Source organism: Galeopterus variegatus, unplaced genomic scaffold (assembly GCF_000696425.1).
Source record: "Galeopterus variegatus unplaced genomic scaffold, G_variegatus-3.0.2 Scaffold2288, whole genome shotgun sequence".
Taxonomy (NCBI): domain Eukaryota; kingdom Metazoa; phylum Chordata; class Mammalia; order Dermoptera; family Cynocephalidae; genus Galeopterus; species Galeopterus variegatus.
Genome location: NW_007728399.1, coordinates 227,325 through 243,231, shown reverse-complemented (window position 1 = coordinate 243,231; position 15,907 = coordinate 227,325). Strand labels below are relative to the sequence as shown.

General features: G+C 42.3%; 1 protein-coding gene across 1 annotated transcript in view; it reads right to left on the bottom strand.

Annotated features, from left to right (window-relative positions):
• Positions 1-2,449: 2,449 nt before the first annotated feature.
• Positions 2,450-15,907, bottom strand: part of RBM34 (RNA binding motif protein 34) — a 17,632-nt gene continuing 4,174 nt past the window's right edge. The window contains exons 5-11 of the mRNA XM_008581179.1: positions 14,983-15,042; positions 10,242-10,285; positions 7,702-7,785; positions 7,488-7,551; positions 5,546-5,585; positions 5,211-5,329; positions 2,450-4,364 (exon numbers count right to left, since the gene is read on the bottom strand). Coding sequence (XP_008579401.1) covers positions 4,083-4,364; positions 5,211-5,329; positions 5,546-5,585; positions 7,488-7,551; positions 7,702-7,785; positions 10,242-10,285; positions 14,983-15,042 — 693 coding nt within the window. The 3' untranslated portion in view covers positions 2,450-4,082. The remainder of the gene's footprint in view (positions 4,365-5,210; positions 5,330-5,545; positions 5,586-7,487; positions 7,552-7,701; positions 7,786-10,241; positions 10,286-14,982; positions 15,043-15,907) is intronic.

The following is a 15,907-nucleotide window of genomic DNA, read 5'->3' as shown; positions in this document are numbered from 1 at the left end:
TCTTACTCGTGTAACCTGAACTGCATAGTTTGCAGCTGGACATTAGAATACCATGATTCTTGTTCACGTGATGCTGGAACATAAAGACTTTTGCTCACACTGTACACAGCGTAATTGTAGAAGAAACTGTTAACCCAGGTGGCCACTCTTTACTAGACCTTTTTGAGGTTAACAGGAACTGAGTCTGACTTGACTTCACGGAGGATGGTCACCGTGAATCAGCTCCCACCTGAGAAGCTCTTTGATGCTTATTTGCAATTTTATAATTATGCCTGCACATCCCTGCTTAAATCACCATGAATCAACCCCCTACCACCTGTCCCTGTGAAACCTTTGGCAAGTCTGGGAAAAGCAGAGATGGTCTTTGAGGCATGAGTCCACCATTTCCCCAGGCTGGCAGCTTCCTGATTAAAAGCCACCTTTCCTTACATGAACACTTGTCTGTCAATTATTGGCTACTGAGCTGCCAGCAAACAGACCTTTGGGGCTTTAGTAACAATTCGATTTCAAAATAACATCACACTGTAGTCTCGTTTTACAAGAGGAGGAAAATTAAAGGGAGCAATTCCTCTAAAAAGATAACCTATAAAAGAAATTGAAGAAAAACATGAATTGTCTTACAGCCACTTGAAAACATTATGTACATAGTTTCAATTGAAATATTCCAACAAGGAAAACTTTGAGTAGCAAGCAGACATCAAACAGGCAACTGTAAGTTGATGGGATATCGTAACAGTAGTTCAGGGTTGTGTAATACAGAATCTGGCTAGCCTTTGCCCAGGTTCCTGGGAGGTTACCTCTGAACTCTGAGGATTGCTTGAGTGACAGGAACACCTTTATTATTCATGGTGGGCCCTGACAATTTATGCTAAAACGACTTAGGATGAGAGCTGGCCATGCCTCAAAGACCAACCTTGTGATTCAAAGGTTGGGGCTTTGATCCAGGTGATGTCAGCCTTGCCTGGGGAGAGGAGCTGGAGATTCAACTACGTGGACTACATAACAAAACGCCAGTAGAAATCCTCAACGCTAAAGCTCAGGCAAGCATTCCAGGTTGGCAATATGTATTCTGTGTAAAACATGGATGTGCTTCATGCCAGGAGGGCAGTGCTTCCTGAGTCCATAGGAAGGGAATAAAGTTAAGTTTCACATGTTTGGGACCTCCCAGACCTCCCTCTATGCATCTCTCCCTCAGGCTGGTTCTGATTTATCCTCTTTTGCTGTAATAAAACTGCAACTGGAATAGCATTTTCCTGAGTTCTTTGAGTTGTTCAAGTGCATTATTGAACCTCAGGAGGTAGAAGGAAAACCCCCAAATTTGTAGCCTGATCAGAAGTGAGGGTGACCTGGAGACGTCCAAACTTGTGGCTGGTGTCTGAAATGAAGGCAGTTTTACAGAGGACAGTGCCCTTAACTTATGAAGTTTGGCCCAACTCAGAGAACTATTGTCAAAAGTTATTGCAAGGATACTAGGGAAACATGCATCTGGAGGACCTAAACCTAGTCCAGGAGTCCAGGAAAGGCCACCTGTTTAAGTGATCATGAACCCGAAATCCTTAGGAAGACTGGAAATTAAACCAAAGGTATGTGTGCATTGCCTGGACTAGGGTGGGGGAAAGGTGAGGATATAGAGGTGCCGAGCACAGCAGATGATTCAGATCAGAGGATTGCACACAGCAAAGTAATACTAAAAGCTTTTCCTTATACCCTGCACATTAGATTTTGATCAGCGGGTTGTGGAATGACCTGAGTGGATCATAACCAATTTCTTTAATAAAATAAAAAATATCAGATAGCAACAAATGTAGTAAGAAACAGTCCTGTCATGCAAAACGTGAAGTTAAATACATCCATGTTTGTATTGGTCACAATGTAAAATTAAAGCTGATGCAGTTCACAAAGAAGTGTGAAATCACTGATCAAGTCCAACTCTCTTATTTCAGCAATCAAGATACTTGAGTAGGGCCGGCCCGGTGGTGCACTGGAGAGTGCGCCGCTTGGGAGTGCGATGGCGCTCCCGCCGAGGGTTCGGATCCCACATACAGACCGGTTCCCGCTCACTGGCTGAGCGAGGTGTGGGAGCAACACCGAGGGTTGCGATCCCGTTGCCGGTCCCAGTCCGGTACGGGCGTGACACTGAGGGTTGCGATCCGTTGCTGGACACGAAAAAAGACAAAAAGGAAAAAAAAAAAAAAAAAGATACTTGAGTACAGAGAGGTTGAGAAAGTTGACCAAGCTCACACGGTGGTCAAGAAACCAGACGCCCTCACAACCTATGTAAAGGACATTAAGATTCGTCTAACCAGAGAGAGAGAATACTTGGTTAGATGATGTAAAGCATTCCTAAGTAAGAATTCTTTAACCTTAGGATCATTACAGAAAACATACTTTCATGAGGTAGAGTCAGAGAAAAAGTGTTCATGAGAAAAAACAAAAGAAATGCTCACAATTAATCAAAACCACCAATAGTCTTTATTACCATCATTAAAAGTCAAATTTTAACCACTGTTGACCACCCATATATACTCTCATGGATAGAATTATTTAATCAGCTATAACAGAATACCAGAATTTTCCCAGGTAACAAAGAACTATACAAAGTATCTCTGGTGGAATTTTTTATAAAATACATATTACTTTCTTCCTATGTCAAATGTGTTTTTTAAACTATTATAGTCGACACACGCATATTCTGCTTACAGAAAGTTGAAATTTCAGTTATAGAGTAACAAGTGTAAAGTAAAATATTAACCTGCTATGTTACAGGAGAGTCACAATTAAGTCTATGCGCACAGACCAAATATGCACATCATCTACATAGTCTACAGATGTTGCATCTTTATACAGGAAATATATGCAAAAATGCTCAAGAATGATCAGCTAATAAATATTTACTGAGCCCTACTGATGAAAGACAAGGTTCTAAGCACTGTAAAGGATACTAAGCCTAAAATATCCAGTCCCTGGATACATGAAAATGGAGCTCCTTCTGCTCTCCGCAGAGCTACATTTTAAAGACCCATTGTGCTACTCCCCAAAGACAAGATTTTCAAAACAATATGTAACACTCACTGTCCTCTCCTCCCACCTCCTTATCCACCTAAGTGACATGATGTATGTTCACTGCAGATTCTGCTTGCCTAAGATCGGCCGCCCCGCTGTGCTCCCGCCCTGGTCTCCCTCCTGGGCTGGTAAAACCTGTGAGACAGGCACCAGCTCATCACAAGTTTAAGCCCCGAGGGAGCGTAGTGGTACTCTCTCCCCTAGCTGAACTTTATTTATACTTTGTGACTTAATTACCATATTTCATTAGAAAATGTTTCCTTTAAAAATGATTTTTTGGGAAAGATTATTTCATTTTACTGAGTGACATGAATTCAAGATTACAAGTTTTCCAGGAAGAATATTTTGCAAATAAAAATAGAAATCTGCTTTATAGACAATTTGCCAAGAACTTCAATAATCAGTCCAGTCACTGGTTAGAAATAGGAAATCAGGGCAACATTTCATTTAACATTCTTGTTGGTCAGTTATTATTAGGTTAACAGAATAAAATAAAAATCCAGAACTCCACTTACCAAAAGTGCAAGAAAGAAAAATGAGTCGATACTATATAACAGCTCTCAAACCTTCCTTCTTAGACCTTGGATCAGTATTTCCACTCAAATTATGAAGATATTGGTTTAAGTACAATCAGTATTAAGATTTATTGCTTTTCTTTAAATTTACTTACTTTTTAAATTAGTCTCAGCCCAGCAAATAATAATCTTGAAATAACTGTCTGAAATGTTAATTATATATTTCTAACATATACTAAAACAACAGTAAACCGTTAAAATTCTGAATGTTCACCCTAGGTCTAAAATCATCTTATACCACCAGTAGTAACGCATAATCAATGGTAACTGATCTGCCTACATCATAAAACAAACGCTCCAAAGGTAGTATTACAATGAGGATAAACTAAGGACATGGAAGTCTCCACATTTCACAGATACCATCCATAAATCCAGAAACTCAATACATGGGCTCACGACATTCTTAATTAGCAGTACTGGGGAAAGAGGGGCAGCTTCTGATTGCTACTTCTGCTTTCTCTTTTTCTTAGTTCGCCCACTTTTCTTCTGTCCTTTCTTCTTTTTAACGAGAACAGCTTTTTCTCCACTAAATAAACTGTTAGAATGTTCTCCTGCATTTTTGGAAGCAAAATTAAGTCTCTGCTTAGGTTTACTGACATTCTTCAAACCTGGATTTGAATTCGGTTGTTTTAATTTTTCTTTATTAACAGAACGCATGACTCTGAGTTTTCTTCCCATTAGTTCAGAATTATTCAATTTCAGAGCAAGATGAACAGCATCTGTATTCTGCAATTAAAAAAAAAAAAAAAAGGTTACTTTCCACCTGAAACTCATCTGCAAAGAAAATAGTGAAATTGCGACTTTAATGGATTAGAATGACTTCAGATAGTAGACATATTATTTTACTACTTAATGATATGCATAAAATACTGGTTAACTATTAGTGAACTAAATATAACCAGTTTTTTTTTTCCTTTTTGTCTTTTTTACTGACCGGTAACGGGATCGCAACCCTCGGTGTCGCGCCCGCACCGGGGACTGGCAACGGAATCGCAACCCTCGGTGTTGCGTCCGCACCGCGCTCAACCAGTGAGCGGGAACCGGTCTCCACATGGGATCCGAACCCTCGGCGGGAGCACCGCCACACTCCCAGACAGCGCACTCTCCAGTGCGCCACCGGGCCGGCCCTAAATATAACCAGTTTTGTACAAAGACTAAAATTTTCTTCTACCTGAGTGAATGGTCAGTTATTTTCTCCATTTTATGGAAGGTGGAGATCAGAGATTTAGTCCCTCTAATATCCAATATCTAAAACAGGACTGGCCAGTTAGCTCAGTTGGTTAGTGTGGTGCTGATGACACCAAGGTCCAGGGTTCAATCCCTGTACCAGCCAGCTGCCAATTAAATAAATACATAAATAAATACATTATTTAATACTCTTAGGGGGAACAAGAACATCTTTTGGTTAGGTGCAATTACAGCAACAGCAGTCTTATGGTAGGTTATGAATTTAGTTTTCTAAAGAGGAAATGTGAGGGTGAATGTGACAGTTATTCCTGAATGATGATGTAACAGTGACAACCCCTGCCAGCGCTTCTCAAAGGACAGTGACAGTGCATTTGTCTCCCATACCTCAAAGAGCACGTAGCCGAAGCCTTTGCCGACTCCCGTCATCTGGTCTCGCACAATCCTCACTGCCACGACACTCCCGCAGTCCAGAAAGTGTTTCTCGACAGCGGATTCTTCAACCTCTGAGAATAAATCCAAACCAAATGGAAGTAAAGACTGGCCTCTGCTCAGAAAGCCAGAGTTGTTTAATACAGCTAGTTAAGCATAGCCCCATGAAAATAAGTCGCTCCATTGCACGCTGTTTAAAGTTAATCTTAAAGCAAAACATTAAGTTACTACTAATTTTTATTTCCCTTTTGTTTAATAACATTATCTGTACTTTGTTTAAACAAACTTACTGTAAGGGAGATTCCCCACAAACACTGATCTCTTGTCCCTCTGAAACACAAAGAGGATTAATAAAAATCACTCACTGGACCAGAAAATGGAAGTCATTCTAAGATCTACCCTTCCCTCCATGTGCCCCCGTATCTCCCGGGCCACCCATCTCCTGATTAAACCACACCACTTTTTCAATTCACATTTACTTTTTCGATTCTGTCTCTTCCAGCTCCCCCACTGGACTGTGGGTAAGCACTGGAGGACAGAGTGGCCTTTCCTCCACAGCTGGCACTGACACTTGGCAGTGTCAGGAAGGGCTTGCCATACTCACTGGGGTCAATAAACTATGTCTGTAAAGGGCTAAACAGCAAGTATTTTAGGCTTGTGGGCCATGTGGTCTGTGTGGCAATTATTCAACTCAGTCATTGTAGCTGGAGAACAACCGTAGATAATACAGCACCCAGCAGGTGTGGTTGTGTGCCAATAAAACTTTATTAACAAAAACAGGAGGCAGGTGGATCTGACCATCAGGCCACAGTTCGCTGACTCTGTGCTAGGCCTCCAGTCAGGCCAGGGCTTTCCTCAGGCACCGTCATTTCTCCATGAGGTCACTTTGACATTGACAGAAATGCACTCAATGATCTTGTGGGTGAGCCCTTAAAACCAGTCCTTCATTTGTTTCCAGGCACCTCTGTTGAATGCAAATCTGATCACATCACTCCTTCGTTTAAACTTTTGGAACATCCCCTGGAAAACTCCAGACTCCTCTGCATAAAGCACAGCAGACCAGGGTCTCCATGATTTGGCCTCTACCTATCTGTCCAACATCAACTCTTAACTACTGCCCTTCACACCCACCCACCTGATCACCGCATCAAACTCTTGCCATTTCCTGAGCACATTAAGTTTCCGTCCCCACCATTTATACTGTTTTTTCTGACTGGATATCACCATTGTCCTTTAAAATGTTTTTTGTCTATCTTTTTTTTTTTTTTTTTAAAAAAAGATGACCGGTAAGGGGATCTTAACCCTTGACTTGGTGTTGTCAGCTCCACGCCCAGCCAGTGAGCGAACCGGCCATCCCAAGTCAAGGGTTAAGATCCCCTTACCGGTCATCTTTTTTTAAAAAAAAAAAAAAAGAAGATAGACAAAAAACATTTTATTTTATTTTATTTTTATTTATTTATTTATTTTAAAAGATGACCGGTAAGGGGATCTTAACCCTTGACTTGGTGTTGTCAGCTCCACGCCCAGCCAGTGAGCGAACCGGCCATCCCAAGTCAAGGGTTAAGATCCCCTTACCGGTCATCTTTTAAAATAAATAAATAAATAAAAATAAAATAAAATAAAATAAAATGTTTTTTGTCTAGGTAATGCCCACTCATCTTTCAAGACTGATAAAAGACCTGCTGTCCTGGAAACCCTCCTCGTCCTTCTTGCTGGCAAGTCCCCAAGTCAAGTGCCCCGTTCCTGAGCTGACAAAGCATCCTGTGCACTTACGACAGCATCTACCGTAAAGTAGTGCTGTGGTTTCTGCTAACCTCTACCATACACAGTGAGCTCCTGGAGAGTTGAGACTATGACCTAGGACTGTACGTGTTACAGAGTAGGTAACTCAAAAACTCTTTAATGAATAATAGAACCCTCTAGATCTCAGTCTAGGAAATAAAGTTAGACTAGATGATTTCTGATATACCTTCCAGCCTAACTTGCAATGATTATTCGATCTAATAGTGGGGCTGGAGGACAAACCCCAAACAGGAGATGACTCTGCCCTTGAAGCTGACGTTGACTTTAAGTTCCTCTCAGCACCAACTCTGTGACCACAGAGGACGGAGGCTGTCTCCCTCCTGCCTCCCTTATGCTGATTCCATTCCCCTCCCAGCAAAAGCTCAGAAGGAAATATTACTCTCTAAGAGTAAGGCTCTAAGTTCTTTAAACGAATCAAGGACTACTTACAGATGAGGTCTCAGATGCGAGATCAACTCTGATACGAAATCCATCTGCAATTTGGGCCCCATTTCTGTGTTATAAATACAAGGGGGAAACGGCTGTTAACAATGATCCTGAAATTACTAAAAAATTTGCTCTAAAGTGAAATCATAGAATAAAAGAAATACCCACACATACTTATATAATAATCATTCTGTTCAAACCTCTGAGATAAAATTACCTTTTCAATGCTTTTGTAGCTGCACCCTCGTCCTTAAACACAACATAAGCATTAACATATTTCTGGTCAGGATGAATTTTACGTCTACAAAACAAAAAGGACAATGTAAAATTTGCTAACCTCAAAGTCACTAGAATAAATCCAGCTTGTTTTCTACTCTCGATCAGCACACATGACAAGAATTCCTGGGTGGAAGTTTCATCTCTGAATAAATATTTAGTAATAACTAAAAACACACACACATAACTGATAAATATGTTGGCAGAAACATCCAACCCACACCTTGTTAGGGGTCGTCACTGTGAGAAAATGGGGCCCACCCCGGATGCAACCCTTGCGCCAGCCCGTGGCTCACTCGGGAGAGTGTGGTGCTGATAACACCAAGGCCACAGGTTCAGATCCCTATATAGGGATGGCCAGTTAGCTCACTTAGGAGAGCGCGGCGCTGACAACACCAAGTCAAGGGTTAAGATCCCCTTACCGGTCATCTTTAAAAAAAAAAAAAAAAGAAGAAAAAAAGAATTCAGGTATACTTTACAGAATACTAAAATGCTCTGAAAAAGAATGACTTTTACAGACAGATCTCCAAGGTGCACAAGTGGAGAAAGGGAGGGTGAGCAGTAGCGTACATGCTGAATACCGCTGAGTCAAAGTCATGTGTGGGGAGAACGTGTGTGCACACCAGTTTGTAAATGCATCAAATGTCTCCAGAAGGTTACACAAGAAAATAAAACCAGCACTTGCCCAGGGAATGGAATTGGCTGACTAGGGAAAAGGTGTAGGAAAGAAACTTTTCACTGCATACACTTTTATACTTTTTTATTTTGAACCATCTGACTCATTCCTTACTGAAATAATTTCCCCACAGTGTCTGAACAATGTCTCGCATCTAGAGGCCTAATTTAGTTTGGATATATTGGTCTCCCTAAAGCTCATGTTGAAATGTGATCCCCAATGTGTCTGTGTTGGGAGCTTATTGAATCATGGGGGAGGATCATTCATGAATAAACTAATGCCTTGGGCGAGGGCTGGGGGATAGTTCCAGGGAGAGCTGGTTGTTTAAAGGACCCTGGCACCTCCTCTCCCTCTCTCTCTTGTTTCCTCTTGCCATGGGATCTCCTTGCACCTACTGGCTGCCCTGCCACCTTCTACCAGGAGTAGAAGCAGCCTGAGGCTCATGCCCCATGTAGCTGTACCAGAATTGTGAGCCAGATAAACCCCTACTCTTTACAAATTACCCAGTTTCAGGTGTTCTGTTACAGCTACACAAAAAGGGACTAATACAAAGTCCTACATGATTGTTACCTGAACAAACATGACTGTGGGAGCCAGTAAACGTTTATCGAGTGTTAACTACGCACCTGGCTCTGGGATAGTTACGGGGAAAACCAGCACAGACTGGTGTGCCAAATGGCTCCAAATTAAGAATGAATGTAGAAATGGAGTCACCCAGATGTCCACAGGGACTGCCCACTACAGTGATGCAAAATTTTGATAGAACAAGATTCCCAGAGATGTTTCTAAAGTATATTATTATATTTTATCTAATATAAAGAAATCTCTGCTTATAAAATCCATGATTTCATGTACAAAAGAAAAAAAGGAAAGAACATTAGAAAATCTTTTTTTAACCAAAAAACAAGAAAAGAAAGGAAAGCACGCAAGATAGACTAATAGGAAACCCAGCGTAAAGCTGAAGCAAGTGGAAACAAACCTTCCACCTGGGAGGGAGGCAAGGAGTGTCTGTCTCAGTCTTGGTTTGGGGTAGAAGGGGGGAACCCCCTGAGAATTTGAACCACACGCCACACTACCAGTGTGGCCCCAAACCTCAGACACAGAACACTAAGTGCTTTCAGGCTGCTGGTGGCCCTGGTGACCAGCAGAGGCAGACACGAGGTCTTTCCGGGATACCCTGAGTGCTGACGGCAAAGTACGAGGCACCCTCGGAATGGATGAAATACAGTGCTTATGATTTATGTGTCCTACGAAATTTGGGCATAAAACTTTCCTTATTTTCTTCCAAACACTAACAACATTCTTCAAAGCTCTCGTGGTGCATTTCCCGGTAAATTATTTCACAGTTCTTTCTGTGACTCTACGGTTTACATGAAGGCTTAAAGACAAACATCCGACAAATTCATATGGTACTACAGACACAAGGAAAAAGTCAAGCACGCTGTATTACCCCAATACAAAAATCTACGAAATTGTTAAGAAGTGGTCTCGGGCCGGCCCGGTGGCGCACTGCTATAGTGCGCCGCTTGGGAGTGTGGTGGCGCTCCCGCCGAGGGTTCGGATCCCACATACAGACCGGTTCCCGCTCACTGGCTGAGCGAGGCGCGGGAGCGACACCGAGGGTTGCGATCCCGTTGCCGGTCCTGGTCCGGTACAGGGGTGACACTGAGGGTTGCAATCCGTTGCCGGACACGGAAAAAGACAAAAAGGAAAAAAAAAAAAAAAAAAAAAAAAGAAGTGGTCTCAATTTGTAACCAGAAAGGAAGGGAGTTAAGATGACTCCCTTCCTCTAATTATAAACTTACTTTATTGCTGCCAACTTTTTCGACAGAGTTCCCTCTGCTGGAATCTTTCAAAAGGAAAAAAAATTATTAAAGAAAATTCAATATTTGAAATATTACTTCAAATTAATTATATCTTAACTGAAGCCTAAATATCTAACGCGGGTATGTCATGATTAAAAACATTCCAGGGAAATAACTCAGAAACAACTGTCCTAATGTTATGTGAAAGAGACCTCGTGAACTACAGTAATTAAGAATTTCCAATGACAGTACCATACTCAGATGTAATGGGGAGTGACTCTCAAAGGACCTAGATGGGAGGAAAGACACTGGGCTCTCGAATCACATAAGATGCCCCAGATGCGACCCTGAGGTTGAAAACACATGAAAGAACTGAGGAAAACTGTCTTATAAAAGGAGTTAGGACAATACAAGACTGCTCAGCCATAAACAGGAATGAAATCCTGATATCACAGCCACATGGATGAGGTCAGAGGATGTTGTGTTAAATGAAGCCAGGCACAGAAAGAGAAATACCACGTGTTCTCACTCATATGCGGAAGCTAAGAAAGCTGACTGCATAGAAGTAGAGAGCAGAATGGTGGTTACCAGAGGCTGAGAAAAGAAGAAAGACAGGGAGAGGTTGGTTAACAGATTTGAAAGTACAGCTAGATAGGAGGAACAGGTCTCTATAGCACTGTAGAGTGGCTGTAACTATTTATTGCATAGTTTCTATCAGCTGGGAGAGAGACTTTTGAATGTTCCCAACACAAAGAAATGACAAATGTTTGATGTAATAAAAAAAAAAAAAAAGGATCAGCGGTCGCCAGAGTTCAGGGGAGGAAGGAAGGAGAGAGGGATGAATAGGGAGAACAGATACAATTCTGGGGCAGCAAAACTGTTCTGTATGATAGTGTAGTGGTGAATAAATGACATTACACACTTGGCAAAACCCACAGAACTGTACAACACAAAGAGGGAACCCTGACGTAAAACTGAGTTAATAATATTGGTTGAGGGCCGGCCCGGTGGCGCACTGGATAGTGCGCCGCTTAGGAAGCGCGGCAGCGCTCCCGTCTGAGGGTTCGGATCCCATATACAGACCGGTTCCCGCTCACTGGCTGAGCGAGGCGCGGGAGCAACACCGAGGGTTGCGATCCCGTTGCCGGTCCCCGGTCCGGTACGGGGGCAACACTGAGGGTTGCGATCCGTTGCCGGACACGGAAAAAAAGACAAAAGGCGAGGCGCGGGAGCAACACCGAGGGTTGCGATCCCGTTGCCGGTCCCCGGTCCGGTACGGGGGCAACACTGAGGGTTGCGATCCGTTGCCGGACACGGAAAAAAAGACAAAAGGCGAGGCGCGGGAGCAACACCGAGGGTTGCGATCCCGTTGCCGGTCCCCGGTCCGGTACGGGGGCAACACTGAGGGTTGCGATCCGTTGCCGGACACGGAAAAAAAGACAAAAGGCGAGGCGCGGGAGCAACACCGAGGGTTGCGATCCCGTTGCCGGTCCCCGGTCCGGTACGGGGGCAACACTGAGGGTTGCGATCCGTTGCCGGACACGGAAAAAAAGACAAAAGACAAAAAAAAAATAATAATAATAATAATAATATTGGTTGATAACTGTAACAAACGTACCACACACATGTAAGATGTTAATAGGAAAAACTGTGCATGTGGGCGGGGCTGGGGGATTGAGGGGGTTTATGGGAACCATGTGCACCTTCCGCTCAATTTCTCTGTAAACCTAAAACTGCTATAAAAATAAGGTCTATTACTTAGAAAAAAGAATGAGTATGGGAAAAAGGCAATGTTTATACAATTGTATATCCTATATAATTTTAAATATGCCTAACTAGATTAATAAATATTAACACATATCACTTGATCTGTATCCCTAAGAGTTTACATATTACAGTTGGAAAAAAAAAAAAACAGTGGTATCTTTAATTGGGCAAGTAAGGGAATCCCTTTATATTCAGGCTGACATTATTTTCAGTCATATACAAGGGTACTTCAAAAAATTCATGGAGGGCTGGCCAGTTAGCTCACTTGGGAGAGCCTGGTGCTAATAACACCAAGGTCAAGGATCCCCATACCAGCCAGCCACCCAAAGAACAAAAGTTCATGGAAAAATAGAATTAAAAGATAATACAAATTTTGGGCCAGCCTGTGGCTTACTTGGGAGAGTTTGGTGCTGATAATACCAAGGCCTCGGGTTCAGATCCCTATATAGGGATGGCCAGTTCGCTCACTTGGGAGAGCGTGGTGCTGACAACACCAAGTCAAGGGTTAAGATCCCCTTACTAGTCATCTTAAAAAAAAAACAAAAAAGATAATACAAATTTTTCCATGAACTTTTTGAAGTACCCTCATATAGCTTTTAACAGTGAATGGGGCCAGTAGAGAAACCAAGTCAGCAACTATGACTGTCAGCAACATGCCAAAAACAGCCAGGCACTGACAAGATCAAGGTGAAGAGATACCAGCCCTTGAGTTCACAATCTAGGAGCATCAATCAATGAAGATCTCATTTAGGGCAGCTCTTATAAATCTTCTCTAGAAAACTTCTCTTAGCCACCTGATGGTTTACATAGGAAAACTAAGAAATCTGACATACTTTCTTCTCCTCTCAGTTTGTCCTGCTCAAATCACTAACATAGTCAAACTCTAAAAACACAGACAGGAGAACAGTACAAGACATGAGAAATGTCCAAATGAATGATCAACATGTGAGTGACAGTCAACAAAACACATGTACCGGGAGCCTTCTGGGAGTTCTAAAGGATCTATGTCCTGTTACTGAAGACACTAGTGAATAAATATAAGAAATACTGTACAAGAATTCAGAGGAAAAAATACCATTTAACAGTATAAAGTATCAGAAACGGCTTGAAGAAGTCACATTTTAACTGCATACAGTATTTCATAAGCAAAATGGGACTTAAAGGACAAAAGTGAAACCGAAAAAGAAAAAAACACAAAAGGTGAGAAAGCCCAGGTGTGGAGGGTTGCCACCCCATGCGGGGCCATGCTGTGCAGAACTGTCAGGCTGAGGACATATTTCATTCACAGTGAGAACAACTGAGAGTTTGCAGACACTCCCATACATACTGAGTGGGCACCACGTGCAGGTGCTGGTGGCCCAAGGATGAGTAAAGACAAACAGGGTGTTTGTAATCCCAGCTGGTGGTCTGGTGGGGCGGGCAGACGATGTCATACTCCACAGTACAGAGCACACAGTGCTCTAACGAAGGACGGGGGCTGTAGAGGGCACTGCAGGGTCACCAAGAAGACCCGAGGCCCAGGGACAGGAAAGAATCTGGACAAGTTCCCCAAAGGTGAGAAGGTGAGAAGGTCATGCCAGACCAAGGTGTGTGTGGTGGGTGGTACCAAAGTGGGCAGGAAGGAGTCCAGAAAGATCTTCCTAAGATCAAGTGGACAGTGGTACATGGGACAAATCAGAGGAGGACTGACAGCAGAAACCGTAACAGGCCTCCCCAGCGACTCCAACAAGAGGTAATGAGCACTTAGGTGGTACAAGGGTTTAAGAAAGAAATGACTCATCTGGGGAAGAACCACAGTCGAAAACAGGCAGGGATGGCACCCACAAGGCTGGTGGGCCTAACGTGAGTCAAAGGCAGGCACAAAGCTTGCAGCCTTGGGGTCGCTAGCTAATCTAGAAAATCAGCTGGCAGCACAGGCAGGGGTGGCGGTCAGATGGAGGCAAGCACAGACATGCAGAAACTGGGGTGCTGGCAAGACACCCAGGTTAGCGTGTCAGGCAAGGGTTTCACATGGGGAGAGGGACTCAGAAAGGCAGACAAAATACATGTGATAAAAGCAAGAAACAAACATATCAAGAGAAATTATGGAGACTGTCGAAACCATGGGAAATGTCCACTTCTAGGGCAGTGGGCAGTCTTGCCCCCTGAGGATTTGGCAACAACTGGAGATATTTTGGGTTGTTACAACTGGCTGGGGAGGGTGCTCCAGCATCTAGTGGGTTAAAGCCAGGGATACGACTAAGCACCCTACAATGCACAGGGCAGCTCCCAACAGAAAAGAATCATCCAGCCCAAGTTGTCAAGAGTATCAAGTTGAGAAACTCTATTTTAGAGAATCACACGAAAAAGAGCAACTAGACACATGGAATAACATTTCCTACATTCTAGTACACAGTAATTACATTAAAAAATAGTGTTCAAGAATATAATACTGTGGTAAATCAACTATGCAGTAAACGAATTAAAACAATTACATATGGGAAAACGAAATAATACAAGTAATGTTTATTTCATGCTCCAAGGAATGTGGCTATAACAGGACCAGAGTGCTCGGTTAGTAAAATCAGATACCACTCACTTCTATAACATTTTAACATTAAATTGATTTTAAAAAATACTTCATCTTTTTGTGCTCAGAGCATAAATACTGTTTACAGCAACAATACCAGCCTCCCATACTGAATGCATATGACGGCACATGAGATCCCAGCAATGCTATTCAATAAGTATTAACTTTCCAGCCAACTCTATTGACACAGCAAATAAAAATCACCCAACCTCCCTCCAAAATACACTAGTGGCTTAAGTAACAAAAATATCATTTTATTATGTAAACTCATTAGATGCGAACCTGTTTATTCAAAAGGTTGAAGTCAAGTGCTCCTCCGCCTTACTAATACCAAGAAGTTAATAAGTCTGATTTAAATGCAATACGTTCTAAGATTATGCAACTTTAAGGGGAAAGAAAACATACCAGAGAACGAAATCGTACAGATTCTATTTGTCCATACTCTTTAAAAAATGACTTCAGCTTCTAAAATTAAAAAATACATATATACATTAGCCCACTTTCAAAACATCAATAGATGCTACATCTTTTACAACCAGTTTTTATTTTAAGAACATTTCAGGAAAAGTAGGTTACTAGTCAGTTGAATAGACAAAAAAATTTTGCTGAAACTTATATAGAAACAAAACACAATTTAAGTTCACATTAGTATCCATGAGGTGAAACAAAACACAATTTAAGTTCACATTAGTATCCATGAGGTGCACAATATTTATGTCTTTCAATCTTTTATGATCTTTACTGAAACTAAATTAAAGTGAGACTTACATCTTCCATAGATTCTCTCATCTTTTCACATTGGCTTAAACCAGAAATGGATTTTAAGTTGCTTATGTCACCATGAGAAATTCTCCAGCTGTCTCTAATTAAAGACTACCAGATTAAGAAAATTCCTAGCAGGTGAGGTTTATGCAGTATTCTATGACCCAGCTTACGATGTGAAGAATGAACATGTTTGATTGGCAGTACAATAATTTCTATAACCAATTCTAATTAAAAACAACTTACTGAACGGTTAGTATTTGTGCAAAGTACTATTCACACTCCCTTCCCCTGAGCCCCTAATAATCTAATAGGAAAATCAATAACCAAAAGTATGCTACAAAGCAAAGTGTGTGTGGGGCAGGCCCGTGGCTCACTCGGGAGAGTGCGGTGCTGATAACACCAAGGCCCCGGGTTCGGATCCTACATAGGGATGGCCGGTTGCTCACTGGATGAGTGTGGTGATGACAACACCAAGGCCCCGGGTTCGGATCCCATATAGGGATGGCCGGTTGCTCACTGGATGAGTGTGGTGATGACAACACCAAGGCCCCGGGTTCGGATCCCA